Source organism: Trichosurus vulpecula, chromosome 4, assembly GCF_011100635.1.
Source record: "Trichosurus vulpecula isolate mTriVul1 chromosome 4, mTriVul1.pri, whole genome shotgun sequence".
In the NCBI taxonomy this organism is placed as follows: Eukaryota; Metazoa; Chordata; class Mammalia; order Diprotodontia; family Phalangeridae; genus Trichosurus; species Trichosurus vulpecula.
Genome location: NC_050576.1, coordinates 426,157,301 through 426,181,772, shown reverse-complemented (window position 1 = coordinate 426,181,772; position 24,472 = coordinate 426,157,301). Strand labels below are relative to the sequence as shown.

Sequence of the window (24,472 nt, the reverse complement as noted above, 5' to 3'; positions counted from 1 at the left end):
TGCAGTGAAGTAGGCAGAATCAGGAAAATAATTTTTACGACAACAGCATTTAAAACAAACAACTTTAGTCAGTCTAATGACCAACGATGATTCCTGAAGACTCAGGACGAACATGCCACTCGCCTCCTGATTGAGGTGAAGGACTCAGAATGCAACGTTGGGGGGGAGGAGGGGAATGACCAATGTGGAAATTTCTTTTGTTTGACCATATATGTTTGAAATAGGGGTTGTTTTTCTTCCTCAAATGGGGAGAAGTACAGGCTGGGACTCAGCTGAATCCTCCCAACATTATCCTCAAAATAACTAAAAAATAATGCTTCAAATCAAATTTTAGAGCAGCAAAGCCAACAAAAAGACCAGAGGGAGACATTATTCCAGCCTAAGACAAATTAAGAGGTATGCAGGAGAGGTAACACTGGAGTGGACCAAGTGTAGCAGTAAGCAAGGTGGGACTTTTTGCGGTTCTCTTAAGTGCCTTTAATGATGCTGGCCTTTGTTTGAATGGGGCAGGTAAAGTGGGATGTTTTTGTCTTGGCCACGTTTTATCAGGACTTTTTGTTGTCTTCGCCTTTGGAATGCTGAGGTAGTTAAGTACCTTTGGTGAGTCTTGCCTTTGAAATGCAATGGCCAGCAAAATGGGAGTTTCTCCCCCCCCCCCCCCTTCTTTCAATGTTTCTCAGCACTGAGGTAATCAAGTGCCCCAGGGCCTTGAGAGGGTATATAAGATCCAAGGTTGGCATCTGACTTTTGGAACACACTCATGGAAGGAGTGTTGAGCCTGGGCAAGCTGTAACTGCCCCCTGGCTTTGTAACCCAGAGAGATGTTGGTGATTCTCAGGTAACTGAACTGTGATTTGAATCAGACAAGGTCTGTCTGTTGATGTTTATAATTTGTGTTTGCTCTGAAGTTCAGATTGCTGGCTTTTCCTGCCGAACTAAGTGAATAATATTTGTATGTTGTTTTCAAGTGAGATTGTTAACCCCTTAAAGTTACTTTCCTTAGTAAAGCAAAAAGAAGCTGTGCTGGCAGCTCTTGTTGCTGGTCTTGTTGGGTCTTATACCCCACAACAGCTGCTAGCCACGTCGTTGTTACAAGGACTCAGTGGAAAAGACTCTGAAACTGGGAAATATTGAAGGCAAAAGGAAAAGGAGACGGCAGAGAATGAGATGGATAGATAATGTCATGGAAACCAGAAACACGAACTTGGAGAAAATTCAAGAGACAGTGGAAGATAGAAAGGGCTGGAATGTTATGGTCCATGGGGTCATGAAAAAGTTGGACAGGACCGAATACAGCCACCACCACCATCACCACAGACAATGAAGCAGTATCAAAAAATTTTACAGCAAGTTTCTCTGATAAAGACCTCATTTCTCAAAAGGGAACTGAGTCAAATTTATAAAGATAAGAGCCACCTCCCATTGATAAATAGTCAAAGGATAGGAAAAGGCAGTTTCAGGAAAAGAAATCAAAGCTATCTATCCACAGTCATGAAAAAAAGTTCTAAATCACGAGTGATTACAGAAAGACAAAACAATGCTGAGATACCACCTCACACCTATCAGAAATGCTGGAGAGGATGAGGGAAAACAGGTACATTAATGAACTGCTGCAACCATCCTGGGCAACAATCTGGAACTATTTGCAAAGGATTATAAAATTGTGCATAGCCTCTGACCCAGCAATAATCACTACTTGGTCTGTATTCCAAAGAGATCAAAAAATAGGGAAAGGGTCTTATTTGTACAAAAATATTTATAGTAGCTCTTTTAGTGGTGACAAAGAATTCATCAATTGGGAAATGGCTGAACAAGTTTTGGTATATGATTGTGGTGAAGTACTATCGTAATGTTATAAGAATGGACAAGGGGGGTGGTTTCAAAAAAAACATGCAAGACCTATATGGACTGATACAAAGTAAAGTGAGAAGAACCGAGAGATCCCTGCTGTAATGATGAGCAACTGTGATAGACTTGGCTGCTCTGATCAACACAATGATCCAAAACAATTCCAAAAGACTCATGATGAAAAAGTGCTTTCTACTTGTAGAGAGAGAATTAATAGACTCCGAACGCAAATTTCTCACTTTCTTTCTTTTTTGCTTTTTTTGGGATATGGCAAATATGGAAATACATTTACACAATTTCACATGTATAACTATATCATACTGTTTGTCTTCTGAGTGGGAAGGGCTGAGAGGGAGGTTGAGAATCTAGAACTCAAAATTTGAAAAGAAAAAAAATTTAAAATAAATTATAACTTTTTTTAAAAGTAAGGGAAGTAATAATGTTTATTAAAAATTTTTTAGTAAATGGTTCTTAGATTGCCAGGCTAATCCCCAGAACCTAGCCACCATTTATACAGAAAAACTGTACTCTGTGATGATTAAAAACACCAATACTTACAGAATTAAACAGAAGGTTTTCATATAGTACTGACAGATCTAATGAAGCAAAACAAACCTTTATACTCTTAACATTCAATAGGGCATCTGTGTTCCTTTTCATTTAAAATTACTTGAAAGCCTCTCTCATCGAATTACTGAGGGAAAAATATGCCAGATACTAGTAAAGCTCAAACATATCAGCATCATAACTACAACCCAGTAGGAACCTGGGTAGGAATTTCACTTAATAGTTATTAGCACTCAAAAAGTTTCTCTGAATAAAATATAATTTACCTTACAGATGAAAGCTACAACCAAAGATGGGTCTCTGCCTTTTATTTTCCAACTGTCATCTAAAGAAAAAAAAATCAAATATTAAACAAAGAACATAGCATGCCATTTGCTCAACTGAGGGCAAGTACCTGGGATGAGTAAAATTCACTACATGAACCATGAAATTTAATATTAATCTGAAGATAGAAGAATCAAGTTATTTTGATGCCTATTATGATTCCTTTTTGTCCCACTTATTACCTGTACATTACCATGGACAGAGTAGATGGTCAATGAATGCATTTCTTAAAAAGCAAATGAATTAAAGACATGAAGCATCATCATGAGTTAAAGATTTTAGGCTTAGGGTATTATAGCCAACAACATTTGACAGAAATAGGAAAGTTCTTGTTGTTCAGCAGTATCCAACTCTCCGTGACACCATTTGGGTTTCTTTTTTTTTTTGGCAAAGATGCTGGAATGGTTTGTCATTTCCTTCACTAGCTCATTTTACAGATGAGGAAACTGAGGCAAACAGGGTTAAGTGACTTGCCCAGGGTCACATAGCTAGTAAATATCTGAGGCCAGATTTGAACTTAGGTAGATGAGTGTTCTGTGACTCCTGGTCTGGCATACTATCCACTGCACTACCTAGTGTTGATTTTTTTAAAAGAAAAAAATAATAAAACAGATGTAATAGAAGGAAAAAAATCATACACACATACACAAAATGGAAAAGGGTAGCAGAATGGATAAAATCTAATAATTTGTTGAATATAAAAAGCACACTTAAAAAACAAGGACTGTAATAAATTTTATCATGCTCAATACCAAAAAGCAGGCATATCAATCAATTTCTGATATAACAATAATAAAAAAGTACTGTTAATGATAGAGAGGGAAACTACAATTTGCTTAAGGCATCATATCTAACCAAATCAATATTAAAAATGTATGAAATGTCAAAGTATCTGAATACTTTAAGGGAAAAACTAACAAATGAACAAATAAGACTTAGTAAATAGTGAGAAATGAATTGTAGGCAGCTTCAACATTTCTCTTTCAGACATAAACAAAATAAATTAAAAAAGAGGTGGCTCATAGGGAACTTCCTTAATTTACTAAGAAAGAAAGAGTCAAAGTGCTTAGCTGAGTGAGAAGGAAGAGGAAGAAATGTGAAGCTTGAATAGAGAAGAAAGTGTTGGGAATAACTTCTGTGGAGAGTGAGGCAGGAAATGAATAAAGAGGTATAAATGATTGCTTTGATTAGCACATTGGTGGGAGTAATCCAGGCCTAAGAAAGTACTGAGGGATTTGAGATATTAGAGGTACTGACGAGGGCAAAGAAGAGACCTACAAATATAACGACAGGAGGTTTCGGTCAGAGACAGGAATGCCAAAGTTTCTGATCAAGGATGTGGCTGTCCCTGTGTGTTGCTGTTGTAATAATAATAAAGGTTTAAGTCTTGGGATCAAAGGAATCATAGGGCTAGAGGTAGCATCAATATGGATGTTGAAATATCTTAATATAAGAGAAGGAGTTGGGGAAGAAAGCAAAACAGTCAAGTGCTGACTTCCTTGAGAAAGAACAGAAAGTGACCTGGGTTCCAAATCATTCAACAGTCATCATGATTTGAAGATGAAAAACTAGAAGGCAGTGGGGGTGGGAAGAGAGTATAAAACTAGAACCTTGAAAATCAAGGAGATAAAATTTTTAATAAGACCAATAAAAATTTATAACTCACCAGCTAATTTCATCAAAATATAGGAAAAGCAAATTACCCAGATAAAAGCAGGAAAAGAAAACTAATGGGGAGGAAATAAAATAATCAGATTCTACCATATCTAATAATATGTTAACAAACTTGATAACGTAAATGAAATAGATGGTCATGAAAATATAAAACTTCCAAATTAAGGAGGGAATAAAAAACTCCAAAATAACTCAATCCAGCCCCCCTCCCCCCCCAAAAAAAACCAACTATGCAAGCCAACAAGGAACTTCCAAAGGAAAAAAATGTGAATGTGCTGAGAATAGGCAGAACAGCAGCATAGCCAATGCAGCTGCATAAACATTCAGATTCCATGAAAATTGTGAGCATTTCTATTTAAATGGGGAAATTTGTGGATGATACAATGCAGGAAGTGATAGCTAACAAATTGGATGGCCAGACTAGAATCTAAAAAGCTCTTGAGGGTGGAGCCAAGATGGAGGCATGAAAACAGGAACTCACTTTACCTCTCCCCCAAAACCCTCCAGACACCTGTAAAAAAATGACTCAAATGCTAGAGCTACAGAACTTATAAAATGACAGAGTGAAACAAGTCTCCAGCCCAAGACAGCCTGGATGGTCACTGGGAAGGGTCTACTGCAACATGCTGAGAGCAGAGAACAGCCCAGCATGGGCTACACTGGAAGAGACCAGGCCAGAGTAGATCTAACGGAGCATGCTTCAGGGCCCTGAATCACTGAGCTGTGACAGTTTCCAGACTTCTCAAACCACAAACACCAAAGACAACTGAGCAGGTCAGTGGGGAAAACTGCTGGACCTGGGGAGAGAAGAGCATGATCTGGCCCCAGCCCCAGGGTGCAGAGGCGGCTGCTTCTGCAGCTCCAGGCCCATGGATAGTGGGAGAAATTAGGCAGCTGATCAGAGCAGGAGTGCAGGGATCTCTTTGCTGGCACTAAGGCAGCATACTCTTGCTTTGCCCTGCTTGGACCTGGGTCTCAGTCCTGGTTGATAGACCTTGGGGGAAAAGGAGCACTGGTGTGGCAGAGCTTGCAGTGGATGTGGAGGCAGAACTCCTGGTAGTTACATGACAGAAAGGAGTGCCTGAGATCACTCACAGGCCAGAAAAGGAATATCATACCACCTCAAAATAGAAGTAGCTCTGAAAACAGCAGAACAAAACCCCTGAATCTTGGGACATAGCACTCTCCATTCTGAAAGCAGTCATACCCTGACAAAGAGCTCAAAAGTCAAGTAATTGGCTGGGGAAATGAGCAAGCAGCATAAAAGGTCTCAGAGTATACAATCTTTCTTTGGTGACAAAGAAGATCAAAACATACAGCCAGAAGTCAACGAAGTCAAAGATCCTACATCAAAAGCCTCCAAGAAAAGTATAAATTGGTCTCAAACCATGGAAGAGCTCAAAAAGGAGTTAGAAAATCAAGTAAGAGAAGTAGAGGAAAAATTGGGAAGAGAAATGAGAATCATTCAGGAAAATCAAGAAAAATGAGTCAACAGCTTGCTAAAGGAGACCCAAAAAAATACTGAAGAAAATGACACCTTAAAAAATAGACTAACCCAAATGGCAAAGGGGCTCCAAAAAGCCAATGAGGAAAAGAATGCCTTAAAAGGCAGAATTAGCCAAATGGAAAAGGAGGTCCAAAAGACCACTGAAGAAATTACTACCTTAAAAATTAGAATGGAGCAAGTGGAAGCTAGTGACTTGATAAGAAATCAAGATATTATAAAATAGAAGACAATGTGAAATATCTCATTGGAGAAACCACTGACCTGGAGAATAGATCCAGGAGAGATCATTTAAAAATTACTGGACTACCTGAAAGCCATGAACAAAAAAAGAGCCTAAACATCATCTTTCAAGAAATTATCAAGGAAAACTGCCCTGATATTCTAGAACCAGAGGGTAAAATAGAAACTGAAAGAATCCACCAACTGCCTCTTGAAAAAGATGCCAAAAAGAAAACTTCTAGGAATATTGTAGCCAAATTCCAGAGTTCCCAGGTCAAGAAGAAAATATTGCAAGCAGACAGAAAGAAATAATTCAAGTATTGTGAAAGCACAATCAGGATAACACAATATCTAGCAGCTTCTACATTAAGGGATCGAAGGGCTTGGAATATGATATTCCAGAGGTCAAAGGAGCTAGGATTGAAACCAAGAATCACCTACCCAGCAAAGCTGAGTATAATACTTGAGGGCAAAATATGAATTTTCAATGAAACAGAGGACTTTCAAATACAAGAATCCAGAGAAGCATGAAAAAATAAATAGTAAAGAGAAATCATAAGGGACTTACTAAAGTTGAACTGTTTTGTTTACATTCCAACATGGAAAGATGATATTTGTAACTCATGAGACCTTCCTCAGTATTAGGGAAGTTGAAGGGAATATACAAATATATAGACAGAGGGCACAGGATGAATTGAATATGAAAGGATGAGATCTAAAAAATAAAATTAAGAAGTGAGAGAGGAATATATTGAGGAGACAGGGAGAGATAGAATGGTGTAAATCATCTCACAAAAAAGTGGCAAGAAAATAACAGAAGGGAAGAGGGAGTAGGTGAAAGGGAATGAGTGAATCTTGCTCTCATCAGATTTGGATTAAGGAGGGAATAACATACACACTCAATTGGGTATTTTACCCTACAGGAAAGTAGTGGGGGGATGAGACGGGAGGGCAGGTTAAGGGAGGAGGTAGTCAAAAGCAACCACTTTTGAAAAGGGACAGGGTCAAAGGAAAAAACTGAATAAAAGGGGGCAGGATAGGATGGAGGAAAATATAGTTAGTCTTTCACAACATCACCATTATGGAAGTGTTTTGCATAATGATACATGTATAACCTATATTGAATTGCTTGCCTTCTCAAGGAGGATGGATGGGGAGGGAAGAAGGGAGAGAATTTGGAACTCAAAGTTCTAAAAACAAATGTTAAAAAAAATTGTTTTTACATACAACTGGGAAATAAGATATACAGGCAATGGGGTATAGAAATCTATCTTGCCCTACAAGAAAGTAAGGGGAAAGGGGATGGGGGTGGGGGGAGGAAGGTGACAGAAGAGAGGACAGACTAGTGATAGGGGCAATCAGAATACATGCCACCTTGGGGTAGGGGGAAGGGTAGAGATAGAGTGAAAATTTGTAACTCAAAATCTTGTAGAAATGAATGTTGAAAACTAAAAATAAATTTTAAAAATTTAATAAAAAAAAAGAAAAAGCAAAAAGCTCTAGAGGTAAAATATCTTAACATGACTAGTAGAAATTTATATATATATCTACAGGTTGGTTAAAACACTGCAATTGCATTAGGAGAAAACAAAGTAATTTGTGGCTCAGTAACAATTAATCTGAAAAGATATGGGAGTTTTAGTGGACTTAATACTCAGGGAGTCAATAGCACGACATGACAGCCAAAAAAGCTGCTAATACTGGGCTGTTTTAAGTAGCACAGCACCCAGAATAAGGGAAATTATAGCCTGTTATGCTTTGCCCTAACAAGAGTATATTTGTTATTCAATTCTGGATATCATATTTTAAGAAGAACATTTAGAAACTGGAACCTATTCAAGAGGGGTGGCCAAGACCATAAGACTGTAAGTATGATACCGTAACATACCACACCGTTCCATACTGTACCATAGTATGCCATACCATACCATGATTAGAATAAATGTTTAATCTCAAGAAAAGATTTAAATGAGAATGTGATATCAAGCATCTGAAAGACAGTTATATAGAAAAACAATTTAGATTGATTTTGTGTAGCCCAGAGGAAAAATTAGGAGTCAAAATTTTAGTAAATTAGATGTTGGCTTGAATTTTTGAAAAGAATATACCTCAAAATTAGAGCCACTCAAAAAAAGAACAAGCTGGTTTTGGGCCTGGGTGACCCAAGACTCTTGGGGGTCTTGGCTTCTCTTCAAATATACATTACAACAGATTCTTTAGGGATACAATTATTTTTGTAACCCCTACAATGCCTAGCATAGCATTTTATACATAAATATTTGACTTGACATAGGTAAAAAAAAGCCCTGAATTGATAATCCTCATGGTTTAAAGTATGATTAGTATGTATCAGATCAGAAAAGCATGACCTAGCTAATTTGAACTGAAAATCAAAGTCCCAGCTTTTCAAGGCTGAAAAGCAGATATTGAAGCAAAAGTATAAGATGTCCTTTGAAATAACTTGACACAATGATAATGTAAGCCAGCAGAACATACTATTCTGTTAATTTTTTCCCTGTATTAATCAGAGAATAATCTAGTTTATGTAAAACTTACCAGAAATCAATTTAAAACATTAATATTATAGTTGCAAAGAAAAAAATGCAAAACATCCTACCTATGTCCTTTAGAGAATCATTTCCATCACCACCTGGAAGTTGTTGTTCACTTTTAAAAGATTCAGAGTTGGTAGGATGGTTTGGAGTAAACCTGGTGGGAGACTTCCTGGAATGCTGAGTCAGCTGGTAATCACTTGCAACCCATTTACCTGGATAGTAGGGCAATCAAATTAGACAAACAGCCCCCTATGTTCGAAGCAGAGATGTTTCTCAGTTGGTAAGAGGACACGCTCAAAAGCATCAAAATTATGCCTTCTATAAACTTAATAAAATGAGATTAGTTCTATTGCAATACAGTTTTCTGGGGTGAACTGCTCTATCAGTCCAGAAAATACCCAGAGCAGAAAGAAGTTTATTCACCTCAAGAAACCTTCCATATATTCATGGTATCTAGAGATGGAAGGGACTTCAGAATTCACCTAGTACAATCCCCCCACATTTTATATATAGGAAACTGAAATGCAACAGGGAAACGACTTGAGTTAAGATCACACAGGTTCACTTCTAGGTCGTATCCCAAAGAGATCATACAAATAGGAAAAGGACCCACATGTACAAAAATATTTATAGCAGCTCTTTTTGTGGTGGCAAATAATTGGTCGGGGGAGGGGGGAGATGGGGAGAAAATTTGTAACTCCAAATCTTATGGAAGTGAATACTGAAAACTAAAAATAAGTGAAAAAAATTATTTTTTAAAAAAGATGACACAGGTTGTAAGGAACAGAGCCAGATCTTGAACCTAGACGCTCTGTCTTCCAACTGTGATTATCATACGGATATACTCTCTTAACTAAGCCATGCTGTCTCTCATAGGCCTAGGTGAAAAATTTTATGTGATGTCGTAACTGACAACCTTTTAAACAGTTTTTCTCCCTGAATGCTACAATTTGACCCAAAAATATATAACACAGAATGCTGATTTCTTACTTTAATACTTCAAAAATCTGTGATTTCAATGGTGGGAGTACTCCTTTCCACCAACAGATCACAACCTTCCATGACTAGTATTTCACTGAGGTGCTATGGTCAGTCTGGTAATGAATATCCCTGACTTCACTACACTGGTAAAGCGACAGGCATGCAGTCCATAACCAGCCTGACAGGAGGTACCAGCAGCTACGCTCTAGTAGCATCTCCTTCTAATAGCCCAGGGCACTATGCTATGATGGGGCATCAGTGAAGGAAAACTTCAGTGGAAAACCTTTAACTGCCTAACAGCCATTGTGAAGAAAATGTTGTGAACATTAAAATACTACATAAAGATAGCTTATTAGCTACATCTTAATTGTAGTCTAAAATATTGTCAGCTGTAACATGGCTTTAAATTAAGTACACCTAGGCAAAAACAATGTTGTTTATCCTGCTGAGATAGCAGAAATAACTGTTCCAACTTTATTCAGTTTTCTCAACACCAGAAGGATAAGACCTGTTGATCAATGCACGTTTTTTTTTTTACCATGAAATATAAATTTTCATCCAACTATCTCTATTTTCTTTGCTGTACAAATAAAAAAAATGCACTGCATCAATTGATACAGCTAGATCCTTTGAGGTATTCTTAAATCTAAGCCTTTTTAAATGTTAAGGTCAAAAACAACACACTAATATTGTAAAGTAAAGTAGCTGCTAGCCCCACACAACCTGTTTCCTTATACTACCTTTTCTACCCACTTTGTTCCAAGGTTTTACTCTTAGGAGTGTCCTTACAGTCCCCAAAACACCAATGGCTTACACTGTCCTCTCCACTAAAAATGTCCTCCTCTCCACACCATGTGTTTCATGGAGCTTTCCCTAAATGTTCAAGCCCTGAGACAGTAAAGTATAAAGAACACTAGATTTGGAATCAAAGACCTGGATTCAAATTTAGCCTCTATTTTTTATGACTTATATGACCATGGCAAGACACTTTATCTTTCTGGGTCTTTTTTCACCTGTATTAACAAAATTGGATTAAGTAACTTTTAACACCATAAAACCACAGAATGCTAAAGACGGAAGGTACTTTAAAGATGTTTTAGAAGAGGAAATAAAATACAGAGAGATGAAGTCCAGTCCCTTCCCTTCCCAATCAGCACAACCAGAATTTGAACCCTGGTCCTCTAACTCCAAATCAACTTCAACCTCTCTAGTTCTCAATCCTATCATCTTTTTCTCTTAATTCCTCTGTTCTAATCTATACAGTATACAATTTCAAAATTATGGTAGTTGTGTCTTTTCCTACCTGAAGTGCAAACTGCCATGTCCTAAACTTTTATATTCGCAACATCCCATGGGTATAATAAGAATATTACCTGCATCACAAGAATGTAAAGGAAATGCTGAGTATGTATACGTGTATTGACTGATTGATAGGAATGCATGCATATGTATAGACTGATTGATAGAACAGTTTAGTTTCCACCCAGATAGCCCTTAGCTAGAAAACCACACACCCTCCAAAAAGGAAGTTAAATACTCACTTTTTATAGGCAACTGAAAAACTGTCATCGTATCATCTTTGTATTCTGGAGCAGAATAGGGTCGGACAGCTATGTGATAGTTAACAAAAGCACAAAAGAACAAATTAGTATAGACAGTCATAGAGAAAGTGAAACAAGATTAGACCACAACAATCCAATTCTCTTTATTGTGGATAAAAATTTATGCTTCTAATTTTTTGTGGCTTTTCGTTTTGGTCTGGAACTATGATTTCATCGGTACAGGGAAATGCCCTCTTCCAATGCAAATACGCATTCTACAATTTTATAGCCTTGGGGTATTGAGACAGGAAGTGACTTGCCCAGCACCACTCAACCATTATGTGTCAGAGGAAAGACTTGAATCCAGGTCTTCCTCACTTCACTACACTGTATCTCTTCATATCACTAAACGAAGCAAAACATTCTAATAGTTTTAAAAAGACAATTGAGAGAAAATAAAATATTTTTGTCACCATAAATTGGAACTTATAGAGCATCTATAGGTTAAAATATCATTAATCTTTTCCACTATAATTAAAGCTATTATTTTTTTAAGTACTATGTCAGAAGCATCCAATGCCTCCTATCTTAATTTTGTCAAGATAATTCACTGGTCGTAACAAACACTCTTTTTCAACGACCCACATGGACATCACCAGATGGTCAATACAGAACTCAGACAGATTATATACTATGCAGCCAAAAGTAGAAAATCTCCATACAGTCAGTTAAAACAAGACCTGGAGCAGACTGTGGCTCAGATCATGAGCTTCTTACTGCAAAATTCAAACCCAATTGAAAAAAGTAGGGAAAACCATCTAACCATAAAGGTATGACTTAAGTAACATCCCTTATGAATATGAAGTGGAGGTGATGAATAGATTTAAGGGATTAGATCTGATAGAATGCTAAAGAACTACAGTCAGAGGTATACAATATTATACAGGAGGCAGCAACAAAAAACATTTCAAAGGAAAGTAAGAGCAAGAAAGCAAAAGAACTGATGACATTTTACAAACAGCGAGGAAAGAAGGAAAGCAAAAGGGAAAGGAGAAAGGGAAGAGAGATATAATCAAATGAATGCAGAATTCTAGAGAGCAGCAAGGAGAGAGGTCTTAAATGAGCAACGCAAAGAAATAGAAGAAAATAATAAAGAGATCTCTTCAAGAAAATCAGAGATAACAAGGGAACATTGCATTCAAAAATGGGCATGATAAAAGACAAAAATGGTAGGGACTAAACAGAAGCAGAAGAAATTAAAAAGTTGCAAGGATATACAAAAGAACTATACCAGAAAGATCTTAACATCACCTATAACCATGATGGTGTGGTTATTGATCTAGGGCAAGACATGAAGAATGAAGATATGAGATTGAAGCCTCAGGAAGCGTTGCTTACAGTAACGCTAGTAGAGGTGATGCAATTCCACCTAAGCTATTTAAAATCCTAAAAGATGGTGCTGTTGAAGTGATGCACTCGATATGGCAGCAAACTTGGAAAACTCAACAGTTTTGGATTGGAAAACATCCTTTTACATCCCAATCCTAAAGAAGAGCAAAGTCAAAGAATGTTCAGATTACTGAACAACTGCACTCATTTCACATGCCAGCAAGGCTATGCTGCAAACTAGCCTTCAGCAATATGTGAAGTGAGGATTACCAGAAAAGCAAGCTGGTTTTCAAAGAGGCAAAGGAATTGCCAACATTCACTGGATTATAGAGAAAGCAAGGAGTTCCTGAAAAACATCTTCTTCTGCTTCATTGACTACACCTTGACTACAAACTGCATAGATCACAACAAAAAGTAGCAAGTCCTCAAAGAGATGGAAGTACCAGGTCATCTTACTTGTCTTCTGAGGAACCTGTATATGGGCCAAGAAGAAACAGAACCAAAAATGGACCAATTGATTGGTTTAAGATTGGAAAAAGAGTACAATGTTATATATTGTGACCGTATTTAACTTATATGCAGAATACATCATACAAAATGCCAAGCTGGACGAATCAAAAGATGGAATTAAGGTTGCTGGAAGAAAAAGCAACAGTATCAGATATGCTGATGATAGCACTCTGATTGCAGAAAGTGAAGAGGAATTAAGAAGCCTCTTATTAAGAGTGAAAGAGGAGAGTATAAAACTGGCTTGGGGGCAGCTAGGTGGCACAGTCAGTAGAGCACCAGCCCTGGAGTCAGGAGGACCTGAGTTCAAATCCGGCCTCAGACACTTGACACATGTACTAGCTGCGTGACCTTGGGCAAGTCACTTAACCCCGATTGCCCTGCCCCCCCCCAAAAAAAAGCAAATAAAACTGGCTTGAACTTATCATCGAAAAAACTAAGATCTTGGTAACTGGTGCCACCACTTCCTGGCAAACAGAGGGAGAAGAAACGAAAGCAGCGTCAGATTTTATATTCTTGGGTTTAAAGATCACTGTAGACAGTTACTGACGCCATGAAATTAAAAGATACCTGCTCCTTGGAATCTGGACAGAATATCAATAAAGATCCTTATGCTCAAAAGCTATGTTTTTTCCAGTAGCAACGTATGGCTTTGAGAGTTGTGAGAGAGGAAAGCTGAGTGCCAAAGAACCGACACTTTCCAACTGTGGTGCTGGAGAAGATTTTTTAAGAGTCCCTTAGATAGCAAGGAGATCAAATCAGTCAATACTTAAAGAAATTAACTGAGGCTGTTCACTGGAAGGTTAAATATTGAAGCTAAGGTTTAAATACTATGGCCACATGATGAGGAGAACTCAGCGGAAAAGATTCTGAAGTTAGGAAAGACTGAAGGCAAAAGGAAAAGGGGATGGCAGAGGACGAGAAAGATGATGTCATGGAAACAACGAACATCAGCTTGGACAGACGTCAGCATGGCGGAGGACAGAAGTCCCTGGCTCGCTAGGTCCATGGGGTCCCCAAGGGTCAAACAGGACTGAACAAGAAAGCCTGCTGTCTCACTCCTACTGAACTCTGGGCCTATTTCACTATTGTCTACGAGGCATGCCCCAGGTAATATTATGGGTGGATTACATCGATGGACTGCCCATCTTACTGCATGTCGTAGTCTGGACGAGAGGCATTTCTTATCCACTGAACTTTCCTTGCAGGGACTGTTAGGTCAATCTCTTTTGAATAATCATAGCTTTCACTGAGGAAGACCAGTAATGTTCTGGGGCTTAATGTAAGCAGGATAATGTCACCCACAAACAGCAGAGTCTGGAAGACTTCACCATCTAGAGGATCTATATGGCCCCTACATTGAACATCCTATAATCATGAGAAACAGCTTTATGGGAGCACAACCCTCCCTGCTGACATAAATACCACAGTCAATGAATCACTGTAGCTGTTTTTGAAGGATCCATTTATGACCTTTACATATAGAGGAAACATTTATTGAACAGCAGTCTTTAAGAGTTCGTTTTTCTAATCTTTTTTGGGGGGGAGGGAGGGGAGAAGGGTGGATATTCAACAAAAAATAAACCAAGCTGGATCTTGCATATCTTATTTTAGTCATTGAGTGGCTGTAAAGATGGGTCCAGTCAACCTCAAAATTTACCTTATTCCCTTCTCATTTTCATCAAGGATACCCCTGACACACATATAGATTTTTCTCACCTTCTTAATGCCTTTGAGAAGGAAGGCACCTGCATTTATAGTTATGGATAGTCTTTCTTGAGCATTAATAGTGTTCATACTTCTTTTCTTATCGGCAATCTTGTAAAATGATCTCTCCATGCTTTTAAGATGGCATTCCCTCCAGCAGATTTTTCTTGGTGTAGACCTACTCAGACTTAGTTACTATTTTAAACTCTGTTTTCTTAGGAGTCCTTAATCCAGCACATTGCGAACTTAAGTGTTAAGGGCCCACATGTGTAGGAAAAACTGGGTATATTGCATGTGGGTAAATCTACAAAGCTTTTAATGATCCCAAATTGCTCCCCAGCCCAAAAAAAATCGTTGTATGTTTTTTCAAAAGCCCAAAAGCTTTCTCAAACATGCTGTATGAAACAATCCCTGAGGAATTATAATCCAAAAAGCAACGCTGGGTGCATGGAGACTGCAGTCTATAGCCAATCAATGATGACCTACACTAAAACAGTATAGGGCAGCGGTGTCAGATAGAAATGAGACCACTAAACTATACGTAAAGATCCCTATGGGCTACATATTAACTTAATTTTAAAATGTAATGTTGTACTACATTTTTATTTTGTTAAATATTTCCCAATTATATTTTAATCTGGTTCAGGCCTCACCCAGGAATATTGTAGGCTATCTGCAGCCTGGCCTTGCATTTGACTTTTGTTACAGAAGGTCATCAAAGAAATATATGATTAGAAAAGAGAGTAAGACATATAAGGATAACCATAATACACAATACTTGTATTACAGAGGTAACAAAACAAAATGCTATGTTGGGTTTAAGTTGGGGAAATCACTAAGAACTGGAGAGTAAAAGGAAAACAACAGAGAAAGTGATAAAGTTGGACTTTAAAAAACAAAAAGTCAACAGATAAGGAGGAAAAATTATTTTAGGAATAATGAACAGGGTAAGTAAAAGCAGAGGCAGGAAAATACAGGATGTTGGGAAAGCAGAGTCATCCAGAGTAGTTGCAATATTAAATCCACCTAGAGCACGGAGCAACTATTTAAACCACAGTACTGTATTTGTACACAGTTGTTTTAAAAAATTATTCCTAGAGACCCTTTGCTTCCCAGTGACACTTTCAGACTTTCCCTCTACCACCATCATCACTCAAGCACCTCTTTTCAACTTATCTATATTACCCAATAAATTCCCAGGATTCTCCCCTCCCTTCTTTCATATTCATATTCATCCACTGGTTCCAAGGCTTTCCTCTCTAACTCTTGCCCTCTTACTTCCACAACATTAAGACTCTCTCAAACATCCCAACTTCCTTGTTTCCCACAACTGACTTCTATTCCACCACAGCTAGAGATGATCATATCCCTGATCATCCCCTACAAGTAGTCCCCTTCTGTGAATGAAATTATTTTATCCGATTATATTTTATCATTTCTTTCCCTTGCCTTATGACCCTGAACCTTGATTTTCTGTTCTCACTGTGATTGCTAATCCTTCCATACCTCACTTCTTTCCAAGGCCATCCATACACTTACTACACTCTCCTCTACTCCCCACCTTGACCACTTAATAAACCAGTTCAAATCTATACTGGAGTCCCTTGTCCCCCTTTTCTTATGAAAGATCATGACTTGCCATGCCCCAACCTTGGATCACTCCCACTATATGACACCTCTCTTCTACCTGTTGGTGAATAAAGCTGGAAAAAAATTACAAAACCATACAGAACGTATCCATTAAAAATCTGTGTTACAAAATCTTAAATGGGCCTTTGCTGCAGCAAGGCAATCCTTTTTAACCTCCCTAATCACTCACTATCTCACTTACCACAGAGGCTCTTCCAAACCTTCTCTTCCCTCCTTGAACCTCCCATGGATCCACCTCCCCTCTCTCAGCTTGTCTTATTTGACAGAAAAAAAAATTGAGGCCATTTGCCTATATATACCTCCCTCTTCTTGCTGCCTCATCTCATTTCACTCAGATGCTTTTCCCCACTATCTCCTTCTTCACCTCTGTCTCATCTGAAGTGGAGGATCTTCTCCTTCACAAAGAAGACCTAAGTGTCATCCTTCACTCCTCCTTTTCATCCCACCATAACCTATCATTTGCCAAGTCTCAATGATTCTGCCTCTGAATATCTCTTATACATCCCCTCCTCTCCTCTCACTCTCTGTACAGACCATGGACCATTGCAATAGCCTTTTGGTAGCTCTGCCTGTCTCAAGCTTCTCCCAATTCCAGTTCATCCTTCCCACAGCTGCCAAAGTGATGATCTTAAAGCACACATCTGGCCACATCGTTTCAATATTCAATAGAATAGTTGGCCCTGTTACCACCAGGATCAAATAAAGAAAAGGCAACTTTAATCTAACATATATAAATCATTCACAAGTTCAGGGAAAAGGTCAGCACCCTGAATACGGAGAGAACACAAGCAAAGAAATTAGCATAGACATCCAACAGACAGGGCTCCAACTGTCTGAACAAAGTAATAGATACATAGTCATCAGACAGGGAGCACCAACATCTGGGTTCACAAAAGCCAGGGGGCTCCTTAACAATGGCTACCCAGAATCTCATGTGGCCAAATCAAGTTAGCATTCTTCCCATGAATGAGCCCCAAAGCAAAATCTCACCTCGGAATATATATATATATACACACACTTTTCAGAGCCAGAAGCATCACAACCTATGTGACTCAGTGCCTAATTACAAAAAGGTGTGAAAGCCTTCAGGCAAGCAAACTTCCCCTAAGCAAGTTTCCCCTTAGGCAAGTTTCTCCCCCAAAGGGCTCTGTGTGACTCAGGATGTATCACAGCTGTGAGCTGGGCCACAGCCCAAAGCAGCAAGATATCCATGACTGAAATACCTGTGTACCTCTAGACTCGGGAAACACGGCCTCTGTTCCAGGAAAAAAAGGAGGCCTATTAATGGATGGGGAAGATCTTATACTCCATTAACCTTACAACCTCTGACTTCTCTGGCTTTGTACAATACTCAACTCAAATTCTACCTTCTGTAAAAGACCTTTCTTGGTCATTCTCACTATTGTTGTCTTTGCTATGAGATCACCTCCAATTTACCCCATGCATATCTTACATGGATATAATTGTTCATGCTGTCTCTACCACTAAAACATGAGCTTCCTGTGGACAGGGACTGGGTTTTGCCCTTCTTTGTATCCTAATCAATTAAGAAGCACCTGGCACAGAAATGTTTATTGATACAATTTGACTTAACCTGCGTTGAACAAGACTAGGGGATGGAAGAAAACATTTTGAAAATATCAATTACTTGATACAAGGTTTTTTTCTTAAGGTTTGCCTGAGTGCCAATTTTTATCTTAAAACTGACAATACAGTAAAACCATACAGAAATAGAACAGTAGATAAATCATTGCTTGAAAACATACCCAAGTTTATTCCTTTCAATGGACCAGAAAATACTTTGATAGCTTCTAGGTATTTTTCCTATAGAGAGACAAACAAGACATTCTATCAACTCTACAAGATGATACAAGTTAAGAATGTATTGGATAAAAACAAAGCTCTCCAAAGATGTTAGAAAAATGCTGCCTTCCGCAAGGAAAGTAGACAAAGCTATAATCAAAGTTAGAAAGACGGAGCCCATAATTTGAACCGCTAGAAGTCTTCTCTTAAGAAAAATTCAGGTTGTTTTCTTTCCATATTTGAAGACCAGGCTCAGTAAAACTGAGTCAGAAGGAAAAAGGCCGGGTCAATAAGGTGCTGCTGATTTGGGAATCTAGAATTTATGCTATATAGTATAATTCTGCTTTGTAAGAATAGTCCTAAAATGATATTACTAATATTTAAGTCTTAGAGAATTATGGACTATTAGATGTGAAAGGGATCCCAAAGAGAGCTCACAGAATGATCCACTCCCCTTATTTTACACACAAAGAAACTGAGGTTTAGGGAATCTAAGAGATTTGCCAAAACTAGAACATAATCTGACCCCTAGTTAAATGCTCTTTTCAATACATTAACTGCCTCTCTCCATACCATATGGTATCAATCACTTCTTTCCTGGTATTTAATTAGCCCTCCCCAATCTCCTTAGACCATGGTCCCCCCATTTCCCTGCTCCCTCCAGCCCTGAAACCCAAGGTACCTGGTAAAGGAGTCATTTGGGCTATTACAAGAATTATAGAATCCCATTTGTCAAAGATTTCCTTTTGACAAATTTTTAGACCTAAGTTTGTTTGTTTAAACAACTCAAACTTACCAACTGTGGTGGTCCAGAAAAAACACATTTTGGAAGCCCAGTTTCCTTTAAGGTAAGAATCATTCCTAAAAAGAAAGAGGGTGAATATTATAAAATTACACAGACCTCTTTGCCATTCGTAACTGAGGATAATATTGGAAGCAGTCTCTCCTGTCAAGCCTTATCTATAAAAGACGGAATGACCTCACCACATTTAACTAGCTATCCTCTTGTCTACATCCCACCTTCTAAGAAGGAAGCAGGGAAAACTGGCAGCCTAGATGACAGTGAAAATTTGGGTGAAACAGGTGAGTAGGAGGGTGTGGGCAATCATCAGAAATTTTCCAAGTGTCCACAGAGAGTAACAACAATTAAGATTTTTGGTTCAGCAGTGGATAGAAATGAAGGAAGGACTGGTATGGTAGTGCATATGTAAACATGGTAGGATTCTGTAATATTGTTTGGGAGGAATCTCCAGAACTTAAACCTCTGAGGCACTGAAAACCTAAAACATATTGGATGGAGTTCTGGGCTTGGATGCAGGAAGACCTGAGTTCAAGTCCCACCTCCCTAAAATTATAAGCTACAGAAGGTGCTGATTTGCATTGGTATAGGAAGAAAAGAATTTGTTCTACCAATGAATATACATACACACGCATGAAATTGCAGCAAGACATCCTGAAAGTAAGGAGACAGCATGTACCAAGCAAGTAAAACCATCACCATTAACCTCCCCTCAGGGAATGATGGAGAAAGCCTAACATCCTGAAACTAAGAGCCTTGGGAACAGCAGAGCCACTTCCTCTACCCTCTACTAACAGCTCTGCTTCCATTCTAGTCCTCATCTCTATCAACCATCCAGGAAAGTAATATCTAGAGGGAAGAGATAAGTCGTCCCACCAAATGCCAACCAAATTACCATCTAGAAGCCAGGCAAGCCAACCCAGCTGAGGCAGCAAAGTACCCTGAGGGAGAGATAAGAGGCAACATGTGCCAAGTGAAACCACCACTTCACCAATCCCAACTCTTCACTCCCAGACCCTGATGGAAAAAGTCCAGGGCCCAGGAGCCTTGGAAATAGCAGTACCCCAAGGCCTTGCTGCTAGCCCAAGCCCATGGCCATCATCAAGAGTGATCACTGTAGATATATTCCTTATCACCACCATCACCAAGTGGCCAAATGCCTCTGATGAGCAGGTAATTCTAAAAGTCCTGTGACAGCCTCCCCCCAAGACCAGTCCTGCTCCCAATCTAGCCCTTGGAACCATCTATCCTTGTAAGCAACGCTTGTGGTGATGCAACCTGCCAAATGATTCAGCAGGTCCTACAGTCATAGACTAAAGACTCAGAAAAGTTCTCACCATCAAAGCCCTTGGCATTGGTTTTATCAGTGGAATTAACAGTAAAAAGATATATTACCATCTACTTTGCTGTTGCACCCTAAGAACCCTGAGAACTTTCCAAACGATTTGCAAATGAAACCATGTATATGTGTTGTGTCCTTAGAACATGAGAGACTAAAGACTCTTATTTTTCTATCTATATCCTTGGCATTTAGCACAGTGCTCTGGATAATATTAAGTGACCCATAAGGATGATATAGTTACTAAGTACCGGAGTCAGAATTTCAATCCAGGACTTTCTACCTCCAACCTCAGAATTCTGTAGTCAATAAGCCTACACTATGGACCTATTTAATCCATGAGTTATGACTACTACTCATATATTACTCTTTCTAATTTCCTGCCATAAATCTTTGGTACGGTAGCAAAGCAAGTCAAACAGGTAATAAATATTCAGAGTTGGTCCACTGATTAAAGATGATTCCTTCATAAATCACAGGTTCTACTTAGCACACTAACGATGAACAGGCTAGAGAAGCAAAAGTTCTAGCTCACCTGAATTGTCATGGTATCTTGACTACATCAGGTGACCAGTAATTATTTGCCGAATGGATGAGTTAATATTGAGACAAAAAGTAACCAGGGTTAGTTGAAATTCCAGGGTACTACCAAGGATTCCTTTCTAGTACCCTGTACCTAAAAACAAACTCACCTGACAAACCTCCAACACTGGACCAGTGCATTCGAGTCAGGAAGATGTTATCCAAGCGAGAAACCTTTAGTCTAGAAAATAAAACAATGGAAGGGCACACTGATCTAAGTCTTGATAAAACGCTTTATTTTCTTACAAAATGTTGTCATTTTCACTTTCTTCAAAAATACATACAAAAGACAAAACCCAGAATCAGCCACAAACCCAAACGGAAAATGAACTCACTTGTGTTCCTGCATGATCCTCTGGATACCTTCCCCACAATTGAAAAGATACCTACAAAAATATCATCCAAGTCATTTTAGTTTGGTGTCAAGAGTTTTTAAGGCACGGTATAAACGCCCCATTTCCATTCAAAGTTTCTCCCAAAAGCCACCCCGTCCTCACCTCTTCCCAAGTTCTCTACTTAATCCTGAAGGGTTTTGGTTTTAAAATTCTATTCATCCCTGATACCAGGCCATTGCTCAATTATCCCTTTTCTCCACTATGCTGGGCATTATAAAACTACACAGATTTAGAGCTGGAAGTGACCACAAGGGTCACACTGGCCAAACTTCTCATTTTTACAAATAAGGGCATTGAGACCCAGGGAGGTGAAAAGGCTCACCCAGTGTCAGAGAGCTGGCAGAACCAGATCATTTAACCTAGGTCCTCTGACTCCAAATTCAGCACTTTCCACCCAATCACAGAGCCTTAAAAAGCCTCTGGTTAAGACAGGGGTGGGGAAGACCAGAAATCTACACTACGAAGGGGCTTTAGGATCCACCAAGTCCAACCTTCTCATTTTAAACAAGAGGGAACCAAGGGGAGCGACTTGCCCAAGGTCTGTAACACAGCGCACAACAGGGAATCAAACTAAGGCGCTCTTTCCAGGCCGGGAGCCGGCCTCCACCGGACAGTGGATTAGAATCTGGGGAGAGATGAGTGGAGAACGAAGGCGCGGGGGGGCAAAGGGAAAAGAGGAAGCACAAGAAGAAGAAAGACGGTCAAGGCTGGACAGAAAGTGCACTGACCGGTTAAACTCGGAGAAGACGTAAAGAGCCGAGCCGGCATCGCGGGTCCCGGAGGCCACCACCTGTAAGTACACGGTGCTGGGTCCCTCGCGCTCCCCCGCAGAGCCGCGCTTCTCCCGCGTACGCAAATGCCGCAGAGGGTCCTTAGGAGGCCGCGGCCGGCGGGCGGAGCCCTCAGACATGGCCCTGCCAAACGACGCGCACCAGAAGCTCCAGCGACCCGGAACCGCACAAGACAGTCCCAGAGGCCACATGCGGCAATGTAGGGCCTGTAGCCGGATCAGAACACACGCCTCCTCCGAGCCAACGCTACGCTTCCCAACACGTGAATGAGGTGCCGCTGCTTACGTCAAGCGCTCAGCCCATGGCTAGCCAACGACTTTAGTCATCGGAAAGCCGTCCTCACCCAATAGGAAGGAGTCTTTCTCGATCTCAACCAAGCGAGAGGAGGAATGAATGCTAGAGTTCCCCAGTGGCTCAGGCTTGTAAATCGGACGCCCAATAGGAGACCGAGTCTAATTGATAACGTGACTTTTGCCTGGACCTATCGGGTAGCCCGAGGGCGTGGCGGAGCTTTGCCGTCCCTCTAAACGGTAGGGTTAGGGATTTCTTAAGCATTCTGTTTAGTCATGCGTGGGAAATGTGTGGTTCCGTTCTCAGAGTGATGTTTATAAATGCGTAACAGAAAATACATAAGATCATAAAGAAAACCAATCACGTTGGAACACATAACGTGATTTAAAGAAGAAAGTTCATGCAGCCCAAGTTAAGAACCCCTGATGTAAAGGAAGATAGAATAGCTAGGGGACAAGGTGTTCCTAAGTCTATTCGCCGGTCGATTATGTTAACCCTTTATTTCAAAATATTGTATCTCAAGATTATTGTGAAAATAATAATTCACACACACGGTATCATAACAATACAAAGGACGCATTTCGTGACAACCCTATTGATGAGGGCACAGTCTTTGGGAACCCCCTTGAATTGACCTTGAATCTTCCAACTAGATCTGGCCTTTCCCTAAGGCCATAAGCCTTACATTATCATGAGGCCCAAATCTCTACCTAAACCTTGCCCTCTATTATTACTATAGATAGGCATGTCTTCAGTTACTTCCCAACCCTGATACTATCAATATCCATGCCTTCAGCTACTTCCAACCCTTAATTCCATTCTCTTGATTCTTGGACTCTGACCTCATCTCGCCCTCCTTAGACTCCTCCTCAAGACCCTCCTCCCCTCTAGTCACCTCAGACCACCCCTCAATCCCTCCTATAGTCTTTGTGTATATAATCTCCATCTTGCCTCCATGAAGGTGCTCAGGTTCAATCTAGCTCAGCTCAGATCCAATCTAGCTCAGTAGGCTGAATCTGACCCGCTTGTGAAAACTGGCTTCACAAAGGGTGGGATTTCTTAAGACAACCCATTATGGTGAATCCCTAATAAACTTTGTCTTTTCCCTTGGCTGAGAAGGCTTGAGTCGACTTCTTTCGGCAGGACCGGCATGTAGGTATTTTGGGGTCACGAGTACCCCTAGAAACATATGGTTCACTAACCGTCATCATTTTGATTTAAACCTCTTCACTATGTGATAGGCAGTATACATAATATTATCCTTATTTTACAGACCAGCAAAGGAAAATCAACTGATTTATCCATGGTTTTACAGATAGTGTCAGAAGCAGGTTATGAAGGTATCTTGAATCTTCTAGGTCCAGGGCTATTTGTATCTTTAAGATATTGATTAATAATGCAATATTTGGACACTTAAGTGTGATCTCAATGATGTAGGGATTCCCTTCATAGTTAACAGAATACCTACATAAATAAAACATCAAAAGATCTTAGCAGTTGGTCAAATGGTTGCTGGTGCGTTAGATTTTCTTTTTTTCCTAGTATCCTTTCTCAGGCTACAACACTCTGCCCTTTTCTACATTGAGAATTTCTTACTGTTTAAGAAAACTTTTTCACAAATTTGTTGTTCCTTCCTACTATATGTTGCCACTTTAATTTCTCTGTCTCTTACTCGACTTGCCTAGAATATGTGTCCAAGGTAGAACTGCACCATGGGGAAAGTTTTTGCAGAGTCCTGTGTGTTGTTGATGAGAAGCCTTGCCTGTGAGATCATTGTTCACACCCTCAACCAGTATTTTGAGAATTCTTGGGCCAGTGTTCCAACTGCTGCTTTTCCTTTTTTCCTCCAGCATATAATTTATTTATTTATTTTGTTAGGCATTTTAAACTTAAAGACAGGGGCTCTGCTTTCTATGTTTCCTTCTAAATTCCGTTTATTCTCTGCTGTAAACTTTTAATATTTTTCCTTCCCCCAATAGAGATGGCTACCATTAGACACAAAT

At 39.5% G+C, this 24,472-nt stretch overlaps 1 protein-coding gene across 1 annotated transcript in view; it reads right to left on the bottom strand.

Moving 5' to 3' along the window:
• The window catches only part of ELAC2 (elaC ribonuclease Z 2), a 49,339-nt gene extending 26,897 nt beyond the window's left edge, over positions 1-22,442 (bottom strand). Inside the window, exons 1-8 of the mRNA XM_036757035.1 lie at positions 22,116-22,442; positions 21,328-21,378; positions 21,103-21,173; positions 19,069-19,133; positions 18,236-18,293; positions 11,217-11,285; positions 8,757-8,906; positions 2,682-2,740 (exon numbers count right to left, since the gene is read on the bottom strand). Coding sequence (XP_036612930.1) covers positions 2,682-2,740; positions 8,757-8,906; positions 11,217-11,285; positions 18,236-18,293; positions 19,069-19,133; positions 21,103-21,173; positions 21,328-21,378; positions 22,116-22,369 — 777 coding nt within the window. The 5' untranslated portion in view covers positions 22,370-22,442. The remainder of the gene's footprint in view (positions 1-2,681; positions 2,741-8,756; positions 8,907-11,216; positions 11,286-18,235; positions 18,294-19,068; positions 19,134-21,102; positions 21,174-21,327; positions 21,379-22,115) is intronic.
• Between the last annotated feature and the right edge of the window lie 2,030 nt (positions 22,443-24,472).